Source organism: Coturnix japonica, chromosome 1 (assembly GCF_001577835.2).
Source record: "Coturnix japonica isolate 7356 chromosome 1, Coturnix japonica 2.1, whole genome shotgun sequence".
Taxonomy (NCBI): Eukaryota; Metazoa; Chordata; class Aves; order Galliformes; family Phasianidae; genus Coturnix; species Coturnix japonica.
The window spans coordinates 37,308,482-37,329,404 of record NC_029516.1 but is presented as its reverse complement, the minus strand read 5'-3'; the positions used below and the strand labels follow the sequence as shown (position 1 = coordinate 37,329,404).

The 20,923-nt window shown below is 36.2% G+C and overlaps 1 protein-coding gene across 4 annotated transcripts in view; it reads right to left on the bottom strand.

The window, feature by feature from the left end:
- The window catches only part of TMTC2 (transmembrane O-mannosyltransferase targeting cadherins 2), a 241,980-nt gene that overhangs the window by 33,895 nt on the left and 187,162 nt on the right, over positions 1-20,923 (bottom strand). For all 4 annotated transcript variants that reach the window (XM_015857482.2, XM_015857488.2, XM_015857497.2 and 1 more), the window contains one exon: positions 5,350-5,431. In XM_015857482.2, coding sequence (XP_015712968.1) covers positions 5,350-5,431 — 82 coding nt within the window. The remainder of the gene's footprint in view (positions 1-5,349; positions 5,432-20,923) is intronic.

Here is a 20,923-nt window from a genome sequence, read left to right as displayed (position 1 = left end):
CACTGTCTTGAAACAGATCTTTTTCTTTGCCTTTTCACTTGTCTGAAAAACTTATCTGTTGCAGTTGTGCTAAATATACCATTGGATGTCATCCAGAGCACAACCAGAGGTAAGAGAGAAAAAATTAAATTGTGAGCTTTTGAGACTCAGTGTTTGAGCTTGTAACCATATCTGGATCACTAGAAGCTCTCACTGAAACATAAAATTGATTACAGTTCAGAGGATCTGATGTTTTTTCACAATCTAATCTAGATTCTGGACACTATGTAATTCCCCAGACAGCTGATTATATTTGATAAAAAAGATATCTGGAGGGGAAAGATCCATTCAGTTGCACTTTTGTAGAAGCTCCATGTTTTCTCTTCAAAAATCTTCATAATGAGATGGCATTCATAGGTCAAAAATATGATCATTAACAAAAACATCTCTGGGGATGTTTGCATCACAAGCTTTTCAGTTTCTGCAGAAACTCCACATTTTGGCAGCATGAAAGGAGCATAAAGCCATATTTCTAGCACTGTTTCCGATCTAAAATTTCTATAGAATATCTCTTGAGCAGCCCAGTGTGTTGTGCTGAAGAAGCAAAGTCAGCCATGTATTCAGGATGTCAGAATGATTACAGTCAAGGGTATCTCAAGGGAAGAGACAGAAATATGTAAATTACACACTATTTAGAGTCAGTGACCTAACCTGTTTGGAAATACTCCACTACATTCCACTCAAGTGATTGGTTCTAAAGGGAGTTTGTAATAAATAGTTATTAGAATGGTTTGTAATAATCTTCTTTTAATATTGTATGAAAACAACAGCCTAAGAGCAGCAAAAAGAACTTGAAAGTCTATACACATGCTCATTAAAGTTATTCACAGCTGCCAAGAAAAATGCAAGCAAGACTTAAAACTCTTCCAAATAGTTCAATTTCTGCTTCATACCTCTTGTTTGGTTTCCTTTAGAAAGTAAGAAATACTGTTTATGCTAATAGCAGTTGAACATTTTCTTAAAGTTATTGGAGAGAGTTCTGGGAGCAGAAAGGTTGGAAGATTTGAGTAGTTACAGCTCTCTGCCTGTTGTAGATCTGCAAATCCTGTAGTCTTTGAATAACATTCACTGATATTGTAGGAGCAGGTACAAGACATAACTCAAGCATCGTAGTCTGATGGCACTGTATGCTCAAAATGGAGACATTTTTTTATTGTTTTTTTCCTTCAGAAAGTACACGTTCTAAGAAGATACGTTGCTTTAGCATCATAAGCTTGTTTTTACCTGCAAAATTATGATATATTTAATACTCCCATACAGTTTAAAAAAGCAAGCAAACAAACGAACAAACAACAAACCACTCCACATTTCATTTGCAGAAAGGTTTGTGCATGCATACTAAGAAAGCTGGCAAAGTGACTTAGTAATGTGAATATTGCATCTGGTTGGCCCTGACCCCATTTCATCACTGAATTTAATTTCTCAGCACACAATCGCTATGTAGCATCTGGTGTTCCCAAAAGAGCAGATTCAGGAACTCAGTTTTATTTATTACTCAGCATATACTGCATTTTGCCAACCTGTCAGTCTAAAATGGACAATTCATTAACTAAAATCACAAATTGCAAAGTCAGTTTTATTCATTTCATTGATCAAGAACTGAACTTTCTATGAGTTTAGGCAACATTTGTTCCACTGGCAGGAAGCTCTTGAAGTGAAGAAATCATTAAAATTTCATTGCCAGGTCTTCGTATCAATACAACTTGGACATGTCTTTTTTCATTATTACACTTTTCAGAAGATTTTTCCTTACATATATGGGAGATAAATCAAATTTCCCTAGGCTGTTCTTCAGGCAATGAAGAGCAAAGGCACAAAGCTTCAGCACTCTAAACAATGTAACTACACGTTAACACACATCACATCTAAGAAGAAAACCAATGTTCAAAAAAAAATAAGTGCTTATTAAGTCTAATATGGTTTAACCAAAACTGTTGACTTTAAAGCTTTCTAAGCAGAAAATGTATATTATAAATATCCTACTAAAAATCTTAGGTTTTACAGAAACTTTCAAATCTCATACCTGAAATAACTTCAACAGTGTTTTGTTTAAAAACACGTAGGTTATGGGAAAAAAACAAACAAGCAAACAAAAACAACCAAAGGTTTTTCATTGCCAGAGAACTAAAAATAAATAAACACATAAAAACTGTACTGATGCTTCTACATCCTCCTCCACTGTATTTCTTCTTTCCAATTGACACGCATTTTAACTATTCCATCTGCTAGATGTTTCTGGCAATGTACTATGCACCTGAGTAGCTTATATCATATCACCCATCAAGACTCACTTTGTAAGACAGTGGGTCTGGACAAAGTTCATATGTTCAGATAAATGATATATGAGAAGAAAAGAAGAAGAAAAAAAAAAAAAAGAGTGCACAGATGAGCAGCCACCTGCATTTCAGTATCAGAGGGGGCTGCCATGGTCTCTGGTCACTGGAGCAAAAGACACTTCTCCTAATGATTTGAAACAGCATCATGTCTGCAGTGCAGAGAGTTTAGACCTCTTAAAACCCTTCCACTAGTTCTCCTTTCAGACATCTCCAGCTATACTGAGTTTGGGAAACACTGCTTTAAATGCACTGAAATCCAAAGCCAGCAAGTTATCTACACAAAGCTGTTTGTAACACTAGCACAGAAATATGTTGTGGTGGTATTATCCCAAGGAGCATCCAGGAAGCTGTTCACCTCAATTTTCACAGGAACAAATGAGCTGACTCCTGCACAAAATCATATCTTATAAGAATAGCTTTGGATTATGGTCTGAATTAAAGAACCTTATAATACAAGTATAAGCCTCTTAAAAGATAAAGTGTGTCAACAGTCATTTCTGATAGTTCCAATAAAGTCCAAAAACTTAGAAGTCAAAAATAACATCTGCACATCCTTGGAGCAGAAACTATAATTGTGTGCATACATGTGCACTTGGAGGATAATCTTCAGTCTATATTCATGCTACACCACCAACACACTGCTGTGTCCCAATAGACTGCTCTTGCCATTTGGCTTTTCAGTGCAGTATGTGTTTTATTAGGGATCAATGCCAACTATTTTACTTGCTGTTCCAACACATTCATGCTGAGAATATATATATATATATATATATATATATATGCACAATATGACATACAGGGTATGGAACATACCTGTAACCAAGTGCTAAAATACATGGGATGTAGAGATGCACTTACAGTGTTTATCACCTATTCCTGTTTACTATTAGGAATGTCCCTTGTAATACACACTAAAGATTCCTGATCAATACAAAAAATAAAAGGCAGAGAAGAGAAGGAAAGAAGAAAAATAAAAGTAAGGACAGTCTATTTCAAAATTTATAGTGTTTTGTGCCTGAAATGACAAGGTTTTGAGATCAGCTGTACTACATGGACATGTAAGCCAAGCAGAAGTAAAGCATATCTTCCTCATAGTCACTTTGATACAAACATGGAATAACACTGCTGAATTTCTTGAAGTGTACAGAAGTTATGTAATCACAAGAACACTTATAACTAGCATTCAACACAGCTCTATGTATAAAATACTCCATAATGGAGTAGCTTGTACAGTGAGACTTCTTGTCTCTACAGCCCTTTAGTATCACATTTTACAGCTGTATTCCAACCACTCACCAAGTTTTGACTTTCACTGCCAATTTGCAAAGCAGAATCTCATTTATTTTGCCATAATGACCACTGCAGAAGTACACGGAAACCATGTAAAAGCTAAAGCTTTTAGGGAATAGACTTAATTAGGAAACAATATACTTTTTTAATGCTGTGTTCTGGTAATGAAGAATAAAATACAGCAGACATGAATGATAATTTGAATAACCTCGCTTTTAGTGTACAGGTAAACTGGAAATGACACATAAGGAATACTTCAGGAAAAGACAGGCAAGTTGATCGGGCAATGAAAGAGAAGATAAAAAAGTCTAGATCTTTAATAAAGTACTTGCATTCTTAATTTCAATTGTCATGATGAATTGTTGAGACATACCTTTGAATTTGTATTCAAATAGAATTTCTGATCACAAAAGATAATTTCTTAATTAGTAAGGCTGGAAGGGGGCTTGAGAAGGATTTCAAGAAACAATGTACTGCAGCTTTTCCTCATTACTTTGAGATATCATCAGCCATACTAATATCCAAGTGAAATAATGGAGCTTATGTGCTTATCAAATTTACCTGCACTGGCATGAATAGAACATAACATCACTAACTGAAACAGCCCATAATGCAAAATTATGAAACACTAACAAACAGTCATGACATATTCGAAGTAACAATGCATGCGTTAATTACGGGAGTCTAACAAGCAGAATTTTTCACTGAATAGGACCCAACAAAAATAAAATGTGTGAGCAATTCAGAGAAGGAAATCACACAAAATAAAAATACTATTATTATGTGAGATTAAATTTCTGTTTTGGCCATTCATTTCATCTATATTACATTCACTAGTTAGAAATTGAAGAGGAAATTAAAACAGTATACAAAGACACACTCAGAATGCCTGTGGTTCCCTACCTTTTTCCTTAACTATAGTGGAATTCATTACTTCTTTCCATATTTTCCAGCTGGGACTATGTAACTTGCATTTTTTATAGATTCACGTATTATCAGTTTTAAAGTACAGTGAAAATTAGTCCATAAAGTTAAATATTTTTGGCTCCTTGGGAGTAATCACATTGGATTTTTTTTTTTTTATTATTATTTTTTTTTCCCACAGCTATTAAAAACAATTCAAACTTACAAGGATAACTTCAAATTAACTGAGTGATTTAAACAGGTTCATGCCTTAATATGACATAACATAGTCAACTTGTCAAAAGCTTTTGTAATACTTATCCATTTCAAGACACAAAGATGCTGGGAAGAAGGAGGTAGATTTAAGACCCATAAGTCTTCAACAAAACGCAGACACACTGACAAGTAGAGCTCATGCACAGAAGTAAAATTTTTGGTTGCCCAAGCATGGCCACCAACAAAGTTAGGCTGAAACTAACTGTTAATGGTATTCCAGGCCATGAAACTTCGACATATGGCAGCAGTCACCTTTCTCCTTTCCCAGGAATTTCAGCAGCACTGAAATCTCCTCACAGGGGGAAAGCTATGCAAAATATGAAAATCTTCACCTCTCCCTCTGCGGTTATTAAGAAATTGAAATGGAGATGAAGTCATACATGGTAGATTAGTTTCTTCCCCTTTAAAGAAAGTATTATGCCAATAGCGCTTTTCAAATCCTTAATCACTCAGAGATTAACAGCAAGTCTGGTATGTATGGAAACCCTATCTGTCTAAAACGTACCATAATGCATGTAGCAGTTTCCTTTGGTAGGATCCAGCTGAATTGCCTTCACAAAGTACTTCTCTGCCTCACTCTTGCGTCCCTTAAAAAAAAAAAAAAATTCGAACAGTGTGTCAACATGGAGCCATGATATGCAGTTACAATTTTGAAATTCTAGGCACTAGAGAAAAACAAATACCAATGCTTAAGTGTTACAGAAGGTTTTGAGGTCTGCTACTTTATGTTGCAGAACTCCAGACTGAGGAAGAAATGTGCCCGATATAACCAGTGTCCAAGAAGTAAGTAAACGGCAGATATATACAGCAAAAAAACACTGTGAAGTGTTTTGGGTGAACATGGACCTCCATGCTAGTTTTCTGGACATGCAAGAGAATAAGCATTTTGCTGATCCAAGCTAAAGTAAGAAGGGAATTTAGGAGGAAGATTCTGTCATACCCGGGAAGGGAAGGGAAGGGAAGGGAAGAGGAAAAGAATGCTTTGTTTCTGTGAAATAATATGGCAATATACATATCCAGCTGTAAAGACACGACAAATTATGGAATAGAAATAGAAAATAGTACTAATTTTAATATGGAAACTAAGATTTCATGAAAAGTACTGTCAGTTGTAGAATATGAACAGATAGAATTAAAAAATATAATTCTTAAAGATGCTGGCCAATGCTAAGACAAAACAGTAATTAAAACCAACCAAGCAACCAAACAAAAAGAACACAAAAACAAATAAAATCTAGAAATGATAGTAGGAAGAATGGGGATATTCTAAACAATAGATTTTCTTGCCCCAGAAATCAACAAGATACTAAACCTGCACTTTGGGACACAAGGTGACAGAGCAGATTTGTAAGTGGCCATTATTCTCTCCATAAAAAAAAAATCTCAAACGCAGAGACACTGGATTAGTCTAGTCTCATACTCAAACACGAATCAGCCACATCTATTCAAAAAGATAACCTGAGACCTGTTCATTCCTATCCCCGTGAAATCAGTTTCTGTGGTTTGTACTAGAAAACAGAAGGCCTCCATAATGAGGAACATTTAAGCTCAATCACTGTGGTAGAAAGGCACTGTATTATGCACCTCAAGGTTGGCCTTCTTGTAATTTTACTGATATAGGCCTCCTCAAATTTTGTGGTCTGGAAATAGACACTGCAAACATCCTACACTATCCCACAAGTTAATGTAGGAATAATAATGAGGCCAGATCATGATTACATCTGCTCCAGATTCTCAGTACTCCCCTCAAGGGCTTTAAAGACAAGAAAATTAAAAGAGAGAAAGAAGTTCTGTGGCACAGAAAGAAGTATATCAAAACCGGGTTCTATCAAATCCAAGATAACGGGAAATTTTTCAAGACAGCATCTGGGTTGAGATATAAGAAGAATTATCATTTCCAATATTATAACTTCACAATCGGAACACTCACATGCAGTAAGAGTTCAGACTGATTATTCAGCAAACTTACTTTAATGAAACCATATACCTTAAAACCATAACCACAACGCTTCTGAAAGACAAATGGGGCAACTAAATGACAGAACATTCTATCTTGTATTGTAGTGTTGTTTTTTTCTTTAAGAAATGAAATAAAAGCACACGACACATTGTCCATTGAAAACACATAGAAAATTTGGATAAATGTAAAATAATAATTCGCATTTGAATAACAAGGAATGTGGAGGGACAAAATTAAACACTAAATTTGCACAATTAACTTCAAGACTAGCACATTTTAGCCTGGCAAAAGGTACTATGAAATATGTAAGCCCAGCCTCGAGGCTCCAAAATGACAGGCAGCAAGCACATGTATCAGAATATATTCTCAGAATTAATTTTTGTACATTTTGCATCACTCCTTTGTTTTTTATTATTTTATGTTTTTTTTCCAAACAGATGATCATCATTAGTTTTTAGCTGGTTGCACACTGCCTCTTTGACTATTTCTCGAACATAAGATGCAGTCAAAAATATGTCGCTTCAGCCTACAGAAATAGGTGGCTACAAACATTTGTCAAACATGATTAATTTTCATTTACTGTGATCACCAAAAATACCTGACTGCTCCTCTTTCTGGCATTTTCCGAATGGCACATTGCACCCAATTTCATGAGCATGAGCCCTGGAGTACAATATGATGACAGGTGCCAGTATATATAGTATCAAAAGAAGGACTGAGCTGTTAACAGATCCAAACACTCATTAACAGGAAAAGGAAGGAAAATCTTACATTACATTACCCAAGACATAAAACAAACTAACTAAAAATGATCAGCAGAGTCCCATTTGTTCATGTTGACCATTATTTTCATTTATCCACATTTGTGGGGGGAAAAAAGAAAAGATCAAAACATTGTCTTGCCTTATAAGGAAGCTCGTATCATATTATCTAAAAATGTCCTTTTTGGTGCCATCTGTTTGCTGCTATATCTCAGCATAGATTTAATAAGTTTTCTTTCCATGTCAAATAATATAAAATCTAATCATTTGACAGTATTGGGCTACAACCCTTAGTACATATAAACTTTTTTCAACTATCTAACTTCCATAACAGAACATAGGCACTGTGTAGTTACACTAAGATGGCAACCCTGCAATTGTCCTTTCCCATCATACAGGTTCAGAGTTAAATAAAACATATGGCATAAGGGGGGAAAATAGCTTTTAACAAAAATCCACAGTAATTGTTTAAACAGCTGAAAAGTACCTTTGTGCAAGAAGGCATTCTGTGTGCATGTTCACTGCTATGTGTATTGACCTACACAGATGTAGGCATTAAGAGCCACTGGAAACCTCCCAATTTCTAGTAGGAGGTGTGCAGTTGTATATGCACAACCACATGCTTTGGCAACTTTACAAAGCAAAAAATATAAGTTTTCAACTGCATGCTAGCAGACTTATTTGAAGGATAAATACGTTATTCATAAGATTTTAACAGAAGGACTTGATGGCTCTAAGGATTCATAATGGGACACAAAATGCCTTTCACCTGCTGGTCACCAGTTCACATCCAGTCCAGGTCAGTAGCTAATGAAAAGGTGCTATCAGACAGCTACTGGATTCCTCAGGAGAAATAAGTAGGTGGTCCGACCCCAAGCCCTAATGGAGATCCTCTGCACAGAAGCACTGGCATATTTATGGCTGCTCAGCTCACTAAGACATAATGATATAGGATCATAAAACAACGAATCACAATCTCACTGCTGAGGAAAGAATCTGTAATTAAGACAGTTAAAAAACCGGCTTAGAAGACTGTGTTGACACTGTACCCTTAACAGATCCGGATCTTACTCTAATACCTATAATGTGTACAAACTTCCAGAAGTTTTCTATTAGTAAAGAAAACTTGATTATTTTTCCCAGGCACAAATAAGGATGAATTGCCAATGGTTATCACCTTGAGTGTGAAAAAGTAAATGTGACTGACAGATGGCTCTAGTACACCAGTTGTCCTGGCTTTCATAAATATCCTCTCTCCACACACCACACAGACTTAAATCAGAAAGACTGGTGGCTTCTGGTTTCAGAAGCAAAACAGTTAAGTATTTAAATATGAATTCGGGAAGTTGATTTTTAAGACAAGGGGTTTTGTTTCCTTGGCTGCTTCTTCACTAGAGACCAGACAATGGGTCTGACCTTACTAATATGGTCAGGCATTTCCTAAAAAAGGCTTTCCTACAAAAAAACATACGATTATAAGGAGAAAGAAAGATCAGCTGACAGATAGGTAAAATATCTTACATTTATCCTTAAAATATTTTAAAACTGAGGACAAAGCTACTATTTTTTTTCTGCTCTCTCCAATTCTTTCCTCACTGTTGGCGAACTATGCCATAAACATTTATTTTAAATATTTCCTGTTTCTCTTTAGACACGCATCTCAATAACAGAGTATGCTAGGAGAGGAAAAATGTTTGACCTGAACTTGTGACTTTGTTTCAGCTTTCTTTAAGTTACTGCTGACCTGTACATCTGTTTCTCAACCATTTCTTTTTGCTTCATAAAATTTTCCATAGGATGGTAAAAACACAACTTAAACTATGTGTGAGTAATTTAGCAATAAACTCTTTGAAAGTTTTTAGTTAGAGAGTTACATCACTCTGTCACTGACATACAAGATCTTCATTCTTCCTCCTACTATTAAGAAATAAATTTAAAATCTAATATGTTAGCATCTAAATCAGCAGATTCTTCATTTTCCCCCATTTTGCTACAAATATTCACTTATCACTCTGAATTATTTGGGAATGTCTTGCATGTGAAGTGCTAATCCCACTGAAATACATGGTTCTTGCATTATTCACATTGCAGGTCCAAAATGTATCTGTTTCTATTCTCCCATGCAGCAAAGAGACCAATCTCTCCTCTTCATCTCATCTTTACCATAATAAAATAAAAATAACTGGACATGGCAAAGAAGTAGTGACTTCTAATGATTAACAGCTGCTCCAGAAAAAATACGCATATATGAGGCAACATTTGCAATGTTTATTACATTTTATGAAAAAAATAAAAAAATAAAAAAAACAGACAGCTGTTGGGGGTGGAGTTTACAGCCCTCCAAAAGCCCTTCTTTCAGCATTGTCCAATTAATATCAGTGGGTCTGTAAAACATATTATCTTTTCAAACAAAAGCTTCCTCCCCCATCTCTTTAGATGATCACATTGAGAAACATCACAAATACTAACACTGATACTCCCAATTTATGGCTCTCTCATAAATCCAAGACAATATCATTTCTTTTTATTGTACATTAAACTCAATATATGGGCAACAAGAAATTTGGAGGAAATTAGTGTGTAAACCTGTGTTTAATAATTCACCATATGCAAATGTTTATCTGACAGTCAGTGTAAGGCAACTTTCTTATTTATTGTCCAGTGTGACATATTCACATGACCTTTATTTGATGCTCTCATGTCATGATCATGATGATCACAACAGATGCTCACTTCCATAGCCATTTCACTGGACCATGATCTTTACACAGGCAAGTCCATGAATACTGTTTATGTAATCTAGTTGGTTACTTCAAGAAATCACCCTCCACACAGTCAGTACAGTACAGTATCTTGATATTGTTTGAACCACTATTTGCACATTAAGTGGCTCACTTTTATTTAGATATATTGCCCTACCCCTCCTTCAAACATAGGTGTATTTCTGCTGACTAAAAAATCCACTGGCCTGAGTTTCTCCTGAAGTCAGTGGAATTTTATATGAACCAAGTTTATTTTAGAAAGTAATAACATAAAGTGGGTTCTTGAGGCTACATCTATGGGGATAATTAATGTCACGATAACCAAAGAGCAGAGATTTAAGCACTGACTTTGGTGGGAATCCACTGGAGCTTAAGCATTTTTGAATGTGACATCACTGCTTACATATGGATTTAGGAATCTAAAGCACAGCTCATAACTTTACTGGCTTGGGGCATGATTCTGAGTATATTAAGGTGATATTTTCTTCAAGTAAAGTAGTATGTATCTGATTAAGTAATAATATATTAGAGCAATTTCTTACCCATTTTCTTGTTTTATGGGTCATACAAAAAACATTCTGGTTTTACCAAAGCATTCAATATGATATAGAAAAGAAATACAAGCACAGGTTTTATTATTATTATTATTATTATTATTATTATTATTATTATTATTATTATTATTATTATTATTATTATTATTATTATTTCTTGAAGGTCATTTAAGATATATAAGTATATATAAGTATATATATGTATATATATACTTTTCAGTATTTCTTTTTGGGTAGCACGAAGTCTAAAATTTATTTACTTCATTTAAAATCACTGTTAACACCAAGGGACTGTGTTCACAGTCTTAAGTAAACTTCAAAAATAAAATACATTCCACTGCATACATTGTGATTTATTTACTGTCTAGACCTATATTGAAATGTTCACCATGGTCATTAAGCTTTAGATTATTTTATTTCAAGAATATGTAATGAAATGTTAAGTACATTTCCACATTAGGTGCTTGCTTTTTCTTTTCCGTTCCATCGTAAGCCATATTTTATATTTTCTGATAAAGTAGTATATTAATATCTACTCATATTACACCAGCAATTCAGTAGGGCATAAATTCACTATCTCCACATACCACTTTCTCTGAACCCCACAAATTTCTTCCAGAGTAAATTTGGCTTCTATCTTGCATTTTTCTGTGATTACTGGCAAAATTACTACACATGGAGTAATAACAGGTGACTGGCAGCTATTCCCCACCATGTAACCTAACAAAAAGATCTCTCTTTCATGAAAGCAGTTCATCCTGTTTCAGCAGTGCTTTCTGTAACAAGCTTTAAATTTATGTTGAGTAAAGCAAGGAGTTTAGGGCTCCCCTTTTTCCTGTCTAGAGGAAGTTAGAAATAAGATACAGAAGATGAGATCCCTGAAGGAGGTTAGTTGGGGGTTACATATATGAATATGTGCACCAGAGTAATTTACCGACTAGTTAGATGGATATTTTCTATTTAAATGAAAATACTGTTTTACAATTAGTTCTGTTATAATTGGCATGTAGCCAAACGTGTCCTAAGGGGACTGAAAAGTATATCTCTGGGCACAATACTTTCAGCATGCAGCCAACCTCAGAAGAAACACAAGCCCAATAGATGCCAGTTATTGAGCTATTTGTAGTTCGGAAATCCTGACATTCTGCCTGGAGGTGTTAATGCTTCAGACACACCAGATAACAAAACCTAATTAAAATAGGCCTCGTGGTTCTGAAGTCAATAAACACGACTTTCCACACTGGAGGGGGACTTGCCCATCCCTTACAAACAAATTGCTTTTAAATTGCAAACAAAAACAACTTCTGGCATTTTGCAAATTTCAGAACTAAATCCAAGCTTTGTGCTTGGATCAGTTTTAACCCACAAGGGATTTAAAGTGGCAAGAAAAATTACATAGTCTGTGTCAGATTCCAAAGAGAATTCAAACAGAGCAGAGAAGTAGAGGCAGCCATTGTTTGGCCCCACTGGATTTGCTGAGGAGAGCCTACTGAAGGATTCAGCATCATTTATACTCGGTTATGATGGGAGTTTAAGTGATATATCTGATTTTGATTAAAACATCTTCCTAGATACAGTGCAAACAGCCAAGAGATTTAGCCTCCCAAAATGAAATCTCCATCAGCTTCGCTCATCTTATCATTCAGAAAATGCCCTTTTGAAAGGTGGAAGATTTATATACGCGTAGTCATTTATTTTTCATTCCTAAAAGAAATATTCCTAAAAATACATATTATGTTGATTTAGAGGAACCATTAAAATATGATTTACATGAATTATTAAATTATTAGAAGAACTATTAAACTGTCTTAGGGAATCGTACTTGAATTTAACTTTTAGAAACAATCATGATGCTTCTGAGTTCATGACTGCACTGCTTTGCCCCTGCTTCCTTCCAATTGGTTAAGTCAATAGCAATTGGTAGCAATCAAACAGAGAAATAAAAAATAATAGAGCTTTCCAACAGAAACACAGATTTCCTTTCCATGCTGGAACAAGCAAACAATTACAGAAATAACAGTTGTTGAATTAATCTATTCATTACTGTGCTATCTTCCGCTTTGCCTATGCTGTCCCATGTCTTTCTATTCCTCCTGCCTTCCATTTATTTTTAAGTTGTCACAAATTTTAAAATGACTTTCAAGGACTACATCAATTACTGAATACTGTGGGATATTTTATAGTAGCACTCTCAGTAATTTAGCAGCTAACCAACAATGGCAGCATAACTTTCTGGTCTCTCTTGTTTGTCAGGAAAATAAGCAACAAACAGCATCAGGGAAAAACACCACCACTCACAGAAAAGTAAATATTCTAAAACATATATATATATATATTCTAAAACATATATATATATATATTTACTTTTCATTTCTTCAGTACTTCTGTTTATTTTAATTCAAAACAGTGCCAGCTTCAACCAGTCTTTGTCATCCTTTGTAATTATTGTCCTTTGGAGAATGTGTTTTAAAATAAAATATTCTAGATTTTAAAGAAACTTCTACTGTGATTATTACTAATTTTATATGGTTTGGAGCTGTAACAGAGAAATTTTACAAGGCAAAGTAAATTTTTCTTACAGCACTTTGGGTGATTTTCCAAGTCATTAAAAAAAGGAGATTAACAGCACTGCATGGAGCCGCATAAAATGCAAGAAACACTGCAATTTTTTTTCTAAAGAAATATAGTAAAGCCTGTAATTCCTGTATGTGACATGATAAATGTTACAATATGGGGCTGTCCCTAAGTACATCAGCGATTATAAGCACTACTGGAAGCTATGAGAAGTGGTTTGTGGGCTCAGCTTCACTCAGAACAGATGAGACAAATCTTCAAATACATCTATAATGGAAGTAAAGCTTCTCCGATTAGAGTGCTACTAAAACATCCATGCACTGCCTGATGGCAGAGGCCAGCCATAAGAAGGGAGGGTTCCTCAGCCTTCTCTCTAAGAACAAATTAAAGTGAGAAGAGAAAATAGCATTATAAAAGCCTCAGTTACACATGGTTGTTTTTTCACTTGTTTTTTTTTTTTTTCTTTTCTGCAAGATATCCAACCCTTTTTCTCCTGGAAAGTCTGTTCACAAAACAGAACAAGAATTACAGCATATGCTCATGGCCTTACCTGGTACTGTCATTCTGACAGACTCATTTTTATCTTAGAACCAGGAGCCTCACAATTGTAAAGCCTTTTACAAAAACAATGCTTTTCTTTGTTATATAAAAAAAAATTACCTAAGCAATGGATGAGACCCAGGTGCTATGACTCTAGACTCATGTACTACTGTAGAGCAGCTAGATTAACTATCACGTCATATTGACAGATACATTTATCAAACAATTTATGCAGCATAACAAGTTGAAGATATGAAAAATGATCAGAAATATATAATGTTAAAACATTGCAGTCCTAAACAACCACACTTCTGAAAAAATGCACAACAAAAAAAGCTAAGCCCCTGTCATCTGTCTGTCTTTCAACTCATCCATTGGTTGAGATACTACATACCTGCTGTTTAACCACCAATTTTTTTACTGTTCTAATATATTTTAAGGAAAATTGCAGCCCAGTTAGCTGTAATTTACAGATGCAAACATATAACGTTATCCAATATATGGCTCATGAAATACCTGTGACTTATAATACCGGCAGTAAGACTGTAAATTCATTAGCCATTCCTCTGGAGCCTAGAGTTGGTGAGTTATTTTCTGCATGTACAGAAGAAGTCAACCTATCATTTCTTGTTCTCAGAAAACTGAACAAGAATTGAGACATGCATTTGCAGTAAACTTAGATACACCACTTAGATACTTCAAGAATGAATGACAAACCTTTGTGTGTGTGTGTGTGTGTGCACTATGTGTTCTGTGCATACAGTTTATATTAAAAAGTAAATTCCAGTTATAACAAGCTGAACAATGCATTTTGATTTTTATGTATGTATCTTTACAGCTATTCAGAAAGTATGTTTAACTACAATCAATTTTGTACAGAAATGCTACATCTAACATTTCCAATTATTACTGTGGGACAAGAAGTAGTCATCAGCAGGTTTTGAGAGGTGTTGAAGGGAAGCTGGTTTTATTTAGATTTTTATTTCATGTTTTAATTTTATTGGGTTTCCTCAATTTTGCATCAGTCCACATTTTCAGATATATATGAGCAAAAATTATGTTGCCTTTACAGAAGAAAATATTATTTTTTCAGGTTTGCTTAAAGACCTGTTAGAGACTGGACTTGTAACACCTTATATTTTCAATTTTCCCATAATTCTTATCTCAAAAGAAAAAAGAAAAACTACTTCAAGAATTTGTCTGTACATTGTGAATTAGTACTTTTCAAACTATTTATTAAACCATTTCTAGAAATAAACATATTTCTTACTAACTGTCAGTGATATTCATTTGCAGGGTAGAGAAACTCACACAGAAATAACATCATGTTGTCTTTTAAGACTTTCTGGACTATACGAAAGCTTATGAATGAAATAATTTATAAATTTTATGTGCTTATATTGAGAATATACAAAAGCACGAGAATTAGCAAAAGTAAAAGTAAATAGCATAGAATTTGCTTTTGCTTGCTGTTCATTTAATCTCTCATAAAATGAATTTAAAATTTAAATTGCCCTTTGGAGCAGCAGCCACAGTTGCTACATGCAAATGGATAGATGATGACATGAATTAGTATCTGTCATTCACGGCATAATTGCAATCATTTTAATTTTATCATAGTGGATGAATTGTGATTTATCTTTTTAAAGCTGTAAAAATGATGTAATTCATTACTTTACAAAAGGTAACCCATTCCAGTAGGAGCAAATCCTCTTTTGAAATCTCTTTTCAATAAAAGAGAATAATAAGTTTTTAAATTAGGTGTATACTTGGGCCTTTATTCAGAACAATGCATTTTAGTGAGTTGGAACTATCTACAGCATTAAAACAAAACAAGTTACATAGAATCATAGAAAAATTCAACTTGGAAAAGTCCTTGAGATATCACCTTATTTAATTATCTGCTCCAAGCAAACTTAATAGACCAGACTGTCCATGTAGATTATTACTCAAGTTGGAACAAAAAACAACACTTTTTGTTTTCATTATTAAGCTACTAAACTGACCTAGTTGCCTTTATTTTATGCGTGCTGTAGAATCCATTATTAAAAGAAAAGGGGGAAAAAAAAGAAAAGAAGACATGACAGGTAATCGTGAATTTAGAAAACATTCTTTTTCATGTGCAGAGATGCTAGCTTGTGTTTGACAGAATCAAGGCCAGATAACATGAATAAAACAATGGATTACCTTCTAGAATGTTCATTTGTTTCGGTGTCCCTGTCTATGAACCTGAAAAGCTTTTGCTGAAAGCTGGGAAACAGAAGCCTGCTATAATGAACAAGCAATTTTACAATCTCTGCAATCTACACACTGGGCACAGGTCAGCTTCATATTTCCTCATTGGAAGGTAAAAGACTTAGAAGGTACAAGAAGCTGGCCCAGATGTCAGGATTGTCACTAAGAGAATAAATGAATTATGCCATGCTGCTCTCAGCAAACATTAATACTGGCAGCAGGCTTAAGAAAGCAAAAGACTAAGGTTAAAATTAAGCCGCAATATTGGAATTTAAGTCAGGAAGTAAAACAGCTGAATTTGTGAACTTTATGGGTTAGATATTACTGCTTTTGTTGTTGTTATTTGTTTTTTTTTTTTTTTTTAATAGTACAATTGGCTTTGGCTGAAACTTTGGAACTTGTCTGAAACCACCCTCCTCTCACCCCTCATCCCTCAATTTCACTGACTAAGAAGATTTTTCTATCTATATTGGCATCCACTCCCGTCCCTCACTTTATCAGCCATCTCACCTTTCTCTCCTGGGAAAGAGACACAGAAGCGTTATCAGTAGTTTGGTTTCAGCACTTAGACAAAGGGTTGCACAAAGTCTGAAGGGTTAGTTCCAAAAAAAAATCAGATGACAGATGAGAAGAAACAAGCTTATAAACCATCTCTCTTCTAACATCTGAAAACTTACTGAAGAAGAATTTTTTCTCTCATAAATACACCAGCTGTGATGTGAATACATGACCAGAAGCCTAGGTAGCAAAGCTTAACTGAAGAATAAATCACAGTGGTACCTCTGTTTGTAAAATAACTACACCAAAGGGAGTAGTTCTTAGCAGTACTGAATCTCAAGGAAGTCTATGCAGACTTGTAGGAAGGATGTCAGTTATGGCATCATATATTTGTGATGGGAACTAGAACTAGTACAGGCAAGAATATTAGAAACTACTCAAATCTCATTTAATATGACTCATTGAGCAGATGGTAGACTGCAAAACTGATTAGGGACAAGTGACCAACATGGAGACAAAAATTCACACTCTACTGCCAAATCTCTCCATCATCCAGTTTCTTACTGAATGTCTTTTCAAGCTTTGTAACTCAAAGAAGTAAATGAAACAAATATGAAATTCCACCACACAAAGGACAAACCAGCATTTTTATTCATGAATGAAATGTCCACCTGAAAAAAAATTTGACTACCTGACCTGCTAAGAGAACTGAGGGTGAAGAAAGGGGTGTACAAGCTCTGGAAACAAGGCTGTGTCACCCGGGAAGAATACAGGGATGCCATCCGAACTTGCAGATGTGGGATCAGGAAAGCCAAGGCGCAGGCAGAACTGAACTTGGCGAGGGATGTGAAAAACAACAAGAATCCTTCTACAGGTACATTGGCCAGAAGAGACAGGCCAAAATGGGCGTCCTACTCTGGTAAATTAAAACGAGAAATGGCTACGAACAGATGAAGAGAGAAGCTGAGTGCTGAAGAGTTCTTCACCTCGGTCTTCACTGGTGGCCAGGATTCTAGTCTTTTTCACGTCCCTAAGTCTTGCACCCCATACTCCATGTGGACCAAGGAGGTAAATCCCTCCCCACTGTAAGGGTAGAGCAAGTCCGAGAGTGCTCCTTAGACTGAATGAGTATAGAGTTCATGGGGCCAGATGGCGTGCATCCCAGGGTCCTGAAGGAGCTGGCTGAGGTGGTTGCTGAGCCACTCTCCATCATATTTGAGAAGTCGTGGCTGTCAGGTGAGGTCCCGGATGATTGGAGGAAGGGTCACGTCACCCCATTACAAAGAAGGGGAGCAAGGGCGACCCGGGTAACTACAGGCCGGTGAGTCTCACCTCTGTGCCTGGAAGATTATGAACAGATCCTCCTGGACAACATGCTTGATCACATAAGAACAAGCATGTGATCCGAGACAGCCAGCATGGTCTCACCAGGGGAAGTCATGCTAACTAATCTTGTGCTTCTATGATGGAGTGACGCGTTGGTGGATGAAGGGAAGGCGACCGATGTCATTTACCTGGACCTGAGCAAGGCCTTTGACATGGTCCCCCATCACATCCTCATCTCCAATTGAAGGGAGGTGGATTTGATGGGTGGACAACTAGATGGATAAAGCAATTGGTTGAAAGGCCGCAGCAGACGAGGGTGGTGGTCAATGGCTTCTATGTCCAGGTGGAGGCCGGTAACGAGCGGCGTCCCTCAAGGGTCTGTCTTTGGGACCGGTGCTCTTTAACATCTTTATTAATGACATCGACGAGGGAATGGAGTGCACCCTCAGCAAGTTTGCTGATGACACCAAGCTGAGTGGTGCAGTCGATACGGTGGAGGGAACAGATGCCATTCAGAGGGACCTTGACAGCTGGAAAGCTGGGCTCGGGTGAACCTAATGAGGTTCAACACGGCAAAGTGCAAGGTTTTGCACTTGGGCCGGAAGAAACCCAGGCACCTGTACAGGCTGGGAGGAGTTGTCCTTGAGAGCAGCTCGGCTGAAAAAGACCTAGGGGTCCTGATAGATGAAAACTAACATGAGCCAGCAGTGCGCTCTGGCAGCCCGAAAGCAAACGGGATCCTGGGCTCCATCAGGAGAGGGGTGGTCAGCAGGGATAGGGAGGTGATCGTCCCCTCTCTACTCTGCTCTTGTGAGGCCCATCTGAGTACTGTGTCCAGGTTGGATTCTCAGGTACAAAAAAGAATATGAGATTTTGAAAGGGTCCAGAGGGAGGGCCACAAAGATGATCAGGGGTGGAGCACCTCCCCTATGAGGACAGGCTGACGGAGTTGGTTGTTCAGCCTGGAGAAGAGAGGTTGGCAGGTGACCTCATTGCAGCCTTTCAATACCTAAGGGAACTTACTCCAGGAGGGGAGTCAAACCTCTTCGAAAGGGCTGATAATAGCAGGACTAGGGGAAATGGTTTTAAGTTGAAGGAGGAAGATTTAGGTTGGATTGTTAGGGGAAAGTCTTTTACTAAAGTGTGGTTAGGTCCTGGAAACAGCTGCCCAGTGAGGTTGTGGATGCCCCGTCCTTGGAGGTGTCAAGACCAGGGGACAGGGCCCTGGCAACCTGATCTAGTAAATGTGTATGTTTGGTGGCCCTGCTAGGCAGGGGGGTTGGAACTACATGATCCTTGAGGTCCCTTCCAACCCGGGTCATTCTGTGATTCTGTGATTCTGTGATACCTGTAATTACATTGATATCAGTGTGTTTTCTTGTGTTTATAAAGATGTTACAATGGGTCCAACAGACATCAGCAATGCTTTTTCAGTTTATGCTGCTCTTATTAAAACAGACTTCAAAGCTGTGTATAAGTCCTGCCCTTTTTGCTAATAATACACATTCTTCCAAAAGCATAATTCAGATCCTCAAGGCAAAATCCACCTCATAAGTACTCTGCAGAAAACTAAACACCTCAATTCTACTTTAAGAATCTTTGTACACAATTCAACACTTCCTTCCCCTAGTTTGGGTATGCCACTTCTGTTTAAACCTATAACTGAACATACATAATAAGAAAACAAAATTAAGAATTTCTTTTTAATGATTCACAATGTTTTTAAGGAGTTATCAGATTTTGAGGTCTTGTTACTTTGAAGAACACTGAGATATTTTTTCCAGACTAACCGCAAGATTTTCCTTACCAGTTCTTATATTTCATATATTTAGCAGTTAAGAAAAATGCACAGAATTGACCATAGAACTACAAGGTGTAGAAAAAAAACAAGAGAGAGTGGGAGAGAGAGAAGGATATGGATTTGAACTGAGAAAAATCTTTCACCATAGTAATTCTAATAAATTGGAAATTCTCTGTCAAAGATAAAAAACAATAATACAAACTTTCTGATATTGTTGTTAGGTTCAAGATGTAAAGAGATACGTTGGAAAAGCATGGTAAATTAGGAAATTTTGCTGCATAACCTACTTACAGTTGTATTCCAGAGGAAGGTAATCAGTGAGTACATAAATTTAAGAATACCTGAGAAATTTTACCTGGATCAGGAAATTTTATTAAAACTTGTCGTAAAAATGCCTTTCCAGTGACTGAAACTGACATGCAATGGGGATTTAACACTAACAGCTTGCCTTCCATTAGGAGCTGAAAACTCTAATCCAGACAACTTTTATCAAACTCTCTACAGGACATCATGTGACAACAGAGAACCATTTTTAATTCTTTTTATTTATGTTGTCCATTGTTGCTCAGGTAGAAGTCTTCTGTTGTAACAGCAATGGATCAGCCAAAATTAATTCCAAACTATTTTTCTTAACTTGAACTCTACCCTGTGTCCAAGGACACATTTTGCTTAAAGGTTGGACAGAACACAAACAAGGTCAGAGAAAAAAGCTTATAGCTAGTAAAAAGTTGAGGAAAACAATCAGGCTGAAGCATAAAGATTGAAGAATCTAGCATAAAGACTGAAGAGAACAGAAAAGGAATACAGCACTACTGGAGCAAACAATGAAAGCCAATGTGGAAGAAACAGAAAGAAAAGATAATATTCTCAGAAAAAAAAAAAAAAAAGGAAAAAAAAAAAAAAAACCGAGAAGAAAAAGAAACAACCGGCAATGTGAATGGGAAAAAAAAGCAAACAAACAAAAGGTAGTTTTAAAGCAGGACTATTTTAGTGAGTAGAACAGAAAAGTTTTCATCTCCAAAATGTGTGAAATCAAGGATGACTGGCACTGTCTCCTCTAACTATCAT